This window comes from Phaethon lepturus, unplaced genomic scaffold (assembly GCF_000687285.1).
Source record: "Phaethon lepturus isolate BGI_N335 unplaced genomic scaffold, ASM68728v1 scaffold32346, whole genome shotgun sequence".
In the NCBI taxonomy this organism is placed as follows: Eukaryota; Metazoa; Chordata; class Aves; order Phaethontiformes; family Phaethontidae; genus Phaethon; species Phaethon lepturus.
In genome coordinates this window covers 1-6,087 of record NW_010546092.1, presented here as the reverse complement: position 1 = coordinate 6,087, position 6,087 = coordinate 1, and the positions used below count along the sequence as shown (strand labels likewise).

General features: G+C 49.4%; 2 protein-coding genes across 2 annotated transcripts; one reads left to right on the top strand and one right to left on the bottom strand.

The window, feature by feature from the left end:
• Positions 1-537: 537 nt before the first annotated feature.
• Positions 538-3,638, top strand: LOC104614413 (magnesium transporter NIPA2-like; the record flags this gene model as incomplete). Its single annotated transcript, XM_010289192.1, has 4 exons — positions 538-594; positions 1,323-1,413; positions 1,554-1,714; positions 3,007-3,638. Coding segments are annotated over 4 exons (941 nt in total), but the record flags the coding sequence as incomplete, so codon positions are not given.
• A 2,262-nt stretch (positions 3,639-5,900) lies between these two features.
• Positions 5,901-6,071, bottom strand: TIMM8A (translocase of inner mitochondrial membrane 8 homolog A (yeast); the record flags this gene model as incomplete). The annotated part of the gene is made up of 1 exon (XM_010289191.1): positions 5,901-6,071. A coding segment is annotated over one exon (171 nt), but the record flags the coding sequence as incomplete, so codon positions are not given.
• Positions 6,072-6,087: the final 16 nt, after the last annotated feature.

The following is a 6,087-nucleotide window of genomic DNA, read 5'->3' as shown; positions in this document are numbered from 1 at the left end:
GGAGCTCGGGCTAACGGGGGCGGAGGGACAAAACGCCCCGGTCCCTCCCCTGCGAGCGCCCGTCACCTCCGCCTCTTTCTCGTGAGCAGACAACCCCCGGGCTGTCGCTGCAGCTGCTCCCCGCGCCGGCGCGTTCCCCGGACACTTCGGGCCGGGCCAGCCTCCACCCGGCCAGTCCGGCCAGCGCTGGGCCTTGGCTGCCCCCCTTCTTGCTTGTGGGGCTTTTTGGTCTAAAAGTAGACTTTTTTTCTACAGCTATCGCCCATAGCCGACAAAGAGACGTTTCTGTAACCACCCACGTGTGCTGTCTTTTAAACGCAGGAGAATCTGAGGATAAAATCTTTGCTTTTAGGGTAGCAGAATCAGTGCTTGCCCATGTCTGGGTCAGGCCAATATGTGACAAGGCAGACAGACCCAAGGCAGCCTTGCAGAGAAGAGGCTTTTCCCGCGTGATTGCTTCTCCGAGGCAGTTCTGGCAGGATAATGAGCTTTTCGTGTAGCTTCATCTGAGGTTTCTTGTTACTCTTTCTTCCTTAGGGCAAGGAGGTCACGCGTACCTGCAAGAGTGGCTTTGGTGGGCAGGGCTGCTGTGCAGTAAGTACTTGCTCTGAAACTGTAGCAAGACACACTTAAGAGTGTGTTTGTCATTGTTTCCAGTTGCTTTCTTGGTTTATTATTATGATAGTTGTGTGAGTGCTTGATTTTTATCTGAGTGTCTGAGGATGTTGTTGATCTAATGATAAAGCTAAAATATTCTAAAGTCTCATGCATTACCATGTTTCTCTGCTAAACAGAAGTTGAGGAGCTGGTCTAACTGGGTTGGATTAGGTGCTTCTGAAATGGTCTGCCCAGATGATGTAGTTATAACGGCACATCCAGCACTGTGTGTTTAGTGCTACAGTGATTTCAGCAGCTCTATTTTACATTTTTCAACATTAATAACGAATTGTACTTGATTTACCCTTTAAAAAGCTGTAAAAGCTCTTCCAGGAGAAGAACATGACTTAGAAATACAAAATGTGTCAAAACTTCTTTCAGCTTTGAGGACATTATGGAAATATTTTCCTGTGGTTACTGCTCAACTGCATAGCCATGTGTGACTAAGGATCACCATTCATAACCATGAGCCTTCTCTTCCCAAGAGAACCTATACTGGGCTTCTGCTTTTCTTGCTGATGTTGTTCTTTCCTGGTTGCATTGAGAACAGAGAGAAACACAGGATGTTCAGGTGGAAACTGAGGCCCTCTTCTGACTGCACTCAAAATTGTATTATGCTGAATTGCTCCTACTTTGATGCTCACCTGACAAAGTTTCTCTTGCAGTGGGAGTTGGAGAAGCAGCAAATTTTGCTGCTTATGCCTTTGCCCCTGCAACACTGGTAACTCCACTGGGTGCTCTAAGTGTCCTTGTTAGGTAAGCAGCCTCAGAAACACCCTTACCTCACCTACCACCCCTTAGTGGTGAAAGCAGTTGCTCTGCTTTCCTCTGTCTCTTCCTTCAGGTAGTCAATCACTTCGCCTAATTGGTTTTGTGGTTTTTTTACTATCTTTCAGTGCAGTTCTGTCTTCCGCCTTCCTGAATGAGCAGCTGAATGTTCATGGGAAGATTGGCTGCATCCTGAGTATCCTGGGCTCCACAGTGATGGTGATCCATGCTCCACAGGAAGAAGAGGTTTCCAGCCTGGAGTCAATGGCAGAGAAGCTGAAAGATCCAGGTACTTAAATAAAAGGGGTCCTGTCAACTTCAGGCTTGGAAATGACAGTAGAAGGTAGGATACTATATTGGCTAGATTGGGAAGGACTGAACCAAAGGGTAATTGAGCTGTTTCTTGTTCGGCGCACCAGTGGAGGAAACATTCCCCTGTGTCCGGGGTAGCTTGCAGGTTGCCTTCTGTGGTGGGAAAAGGCTGGGGTCTCCACATTCTAAATGTGAAAGATTGATGACAGTAAAACAGCATTTAATGTGTGTGCTCAGAGGATTTACACCTTACTAATTTGCTCAAAACATAGCGGGACATGTCAGCTTCAGAATGGCTTTTTAGGACTGTCAAGTCCTCTTGACCCTGGATGAAAGAAGCAGATGGGAACCCCACTTTGCAGAGGGGAGTCCGGGTGATGCTCCCAAGTCACTGGGTCTGTACTGAAGCAGGGGTGAGAACTTGAGTCATTAACAGTTACCAAGTGTGCTTTTTTTGTACTGTCTATGAGGTATAGATGCAAAAAGTGAAGAGCATGGAAATCAGCTGCAGCTTGCAGCCGAAGGGGCTGGTCTGTGACAGTGCCAGGATAGGAGAGGGAATTCCTGTACACGAGGGTGGCAGTGGCCTGGCTGAGGGAAGGAGGAACTTCAGGCAAAGATGAACTAGCGATTCAAGGAGTTACGCCCAAGATCAAGTAGTCCTGATATTTATGTTAGAGAATGAATCAGGTTGCAAGAATATGATTTAGACAATAGCGTGAATGGCAGAATAAGCCACAGGAGATGGAGGAAGGAAGGACAGGGAGAAGAGCAAAGCAGAGTAATGGGTAGGTGCTGACGCTCATTAGAGGGAGTGCTCTGGCAGAGCCTCACACTCCTGTGATGTGGTGCTTTCCTCTTTATCCCACCACAGCCTGCAGAGTTCAGCTAGGGCTTCTGCCACCCTCCTGGGCCTCCTGCAAAGCTGTGCCCCCTCATCTTGTCGGACAACAAGCCTCCCACCTCTGCTAGTGCCATAGAGCCTGGCTGTGCCCCTACCCATTCCAGCATGGGCAGCTGTATCCCCTGACAGGCTGACTTGTGGGGCAGTGCTGTGATCAGCACTGTAAAGAGCTGCTGTTGTCTCTGCAACTTTGCTAAGGCTGGAGACCAACTCTGCTTCCGAACCCCAGTCCCTACAGGTGGAGGCTAAAAATACAGACTGATGGGGCAGTTACCTGCCTGTCCTCCCTCTACTTGCAGTTCAGTTATATTTGTCACTGGTGCTACTGTTCTCTTATGGAGCTTTCTAATTCTTCTTTCCCAAAGGATTCATTGTATTTACCATGTGCATCCTCGTGAGCTCCCTTCTGCTTATCTTTGTGGCTGGACCCCGTTACGGACAGAGCAATGTCCTGGTTTATGTTTTGGTCTGCTCTGCCATCGGCTCGCTTTCTGTGTCCTGTGTCAAAGGTTTGGGGATTGCCCTGAAAGAACTGTTTTCCGGGAAGCCAGTCCTGAAAGAACCACTGGGCTGGGTGCTCCTGGTATGCCTGGTGATCTGCATCAGCGTCCAGATCAACTATCTGAACAAAGCCTTGGACATCTTCAACACATCTGTGGTCACGCCTGTGTACTACGTGCTGTTCACCACAGCAGTCATGATGTGCTCTGCCATCCTCTTCAAGGAATGGCAACACATGGTGCTAGACAACATCATTGGCACCATCAGCGGCTTCCTCACCATCGTGTTTGGCATCTTCCTCCTGCACGCCTTCAGGGACATGGCCTTCACCCCCGACCTCCTGCCACTCTTCCTGCAGCAAGGCAGGCCAGATCTGCACGTCTCATGGAGGAGTGCAGACAGACATCAGTCATGTCAGCACCACCCTCTTCTGCCCTCAGAGGAGAAAGGCTCTCAGAGCGCGGAGGAGGAGGAGGAGGAAGGTGAAAGCGTGTGAGGAAGCCTCTGAACTGCTAGTTTTCTGCTGCCACTGCTGAGCAGCTCCACTGCAAGGTTGAGCATGCTGCCTCAGCTGCTGCTAGCTACTGCTGCACTAGCAGGAGTTGGCAGTTACCATCTACCTGCCCCAGGCATGAGATGGGTGACCTGCCACTGCCAGGAGGCCGACAGGGACAGCAGCCTCCTGCAGCTACAGACAGGAGCCCTGTGAGCTGCCCAGTTCCTGGGATCCGGTGCCTCTTCACTGTTCTTCTACATGAAGAATTGATCTGCCCTCGTCAGGACACCACCTTTGGCTGCGTGGAGGCCCACAGCACTAACACAGTGCTAACCCTTAACTGAATGCAAAAACCATGCATCTGGGGAGGCCTCACAGCATTTTTTTAAAAATATACTTAGAAGATTAACAGTTACAAAATAATCTAACATGGTGCTAAAATTACAGAGGGAAGATGGACATCTGGCTTTCAAGATGACAAACCTGGAGTATTAATTAAAAAATTCCTCTATCAAGTACTTGTTTTGCTCACTCTGCTAGAATTTATTTACAGATTCACATCCAAGAACAGAATACACAGCCAAAACTGGAAAACTTCAATGATGGTGCCACATGCTGCAGTGGCTCTTGCAGAGGGACCAGCCTCTTCACGAAACGTCTGCTGTGCAGGTTGATGAAACACCTGCTCACTGTATTCTATTAAAAACAGATTAGTTCAGTTACTGAGTGGCTAGTGATACATTTGTACATAGAGCTGGGCCAGTGCTGAAAGGCGTGAAGGATTACAGGGGTAGGAAGAACCATGCAGATGCTTGAGAGAAACTCAAGATAGGGACAGAAGAAGGAATCACTGCAGGAACAGAAGTGACCTAAGAGTCCTTAGCTATTGAGGTAAGTTTCTGAAAGATAACTAGACAGCTGTGTCCTCACCTACATGGGTTTGTATCTGCATAGTTCTGTTTTAACACATCCTGAATTTGTTCCCAGGAAGGTTGCTGGCTACAAGCAATGTACTCACATGCTGTGTCCAGCCATCCACAGCAAATGGACATGTGCAGAACTGCTTTACCTGATTCCTGTGTAGAGCTCCAAGCCACCGTCAGTGGGTCACTCCAGGCTTCTCAGAGCCATGCTGCACATAAGCGCTGCTGAAATGCTATGCTGCCTTTCCGAGAGGGCGGACCGGTAGTTTGTTGGGAAGCTACCCTCTGTGTCCTGGGGGCAGAGGTCTAGAAGACATGGTATAGGCCCTCCCTCCAGTCGTCTCCATAGGTAAAGGTGCATACAGTTATAAAGTAGTTGGTTACTTATTTCCTGTATTTAGCCTCTTGAAAGAAACTACTCCTCTACAGGAGAGCAGGAGCCGTTAACCCCTTGGGGAAAAGGAGGAAAGGTCACAGCCTCTCCCAGAAACAAGTCTGATTCATGGGATCAAATTAATTGAGCAACAAATCAGAATTCAGAGCAGACCTTCTAGCCAGAAGACAATTACACCCCCTCCCTACTAATTTTGCAATAAACAGGATGACTGGGAAGGAGAGTGAGTGAGAAGGTGGCAAGATTTTCAATTCTCAGTGGTCATCTACCTGAACAAAGGAGAATCTCATGTTAAAAATTGACCCAGTTAATATTTATTACATTGACCAGGGGAAAGCAGTTAATGGAGCAAGTCAGTATTGACAGAGTTGTGCTGCAGTTTGAAAATCTGTCACTTGGCCACATGAATGATTTACTTATGGAAGCCTGAAAGTATTTTCCAGTAGTGACAGTGCCTGGAATGATCACTATGCCAACAAGCTCTTCTTGCTAAGGGTACCTGTACCAGACTGCACAGCAATGGCGCCTGTAGGGCTTGTTAGCATCTCCCAGGAGGTTTGTTTCGTGCAGCACCGTTTAAGGCGGCGGTCACAGGCTGGCCTCACCCAGAGCCGAGAGTCACATCAGCACGCCCTGATGTGAGTGTCACCACCCCTCCATTCAGCTGAGCGGGTGCATTCCCAACGCTTCCTGCATAGCATCCATAGCCCCAGAGTCCCAGCACAAAGACAGCTGCTGCCCCATGGGCCTGGGAGCAGCACGTCACCCCGAGGAGAAATGACCATGCCTCTGTCGTGGGCTCTCATCTGGCTGCAACTTCCCAAGACTGGCATTTAATTAAATCCTAAACCCCAGAGCTGATCCTAGCTCATTCAGGCAGCAGAGTGACCAGGAGCCAGCGTGGCGGAGGGCCTGGCCTCATGGTTTTTTTTTCGCGGTTCCCACTCATTGGGACAGGCTCGCCGAGAAGGCCGACTTGGACTTCTGTGTCTGCTCCAGCCGGTTCAGGATGAACTGGCTGGTGTCAATGAAGCGCTCCACGCAGTTCACGAAGCACGTCTCAGCCCGGCTGTCCAGCTTCGGACCCGGCTTGTCCATGCATTTCTCCTGCACACAGTGGGGGACCCGTTGG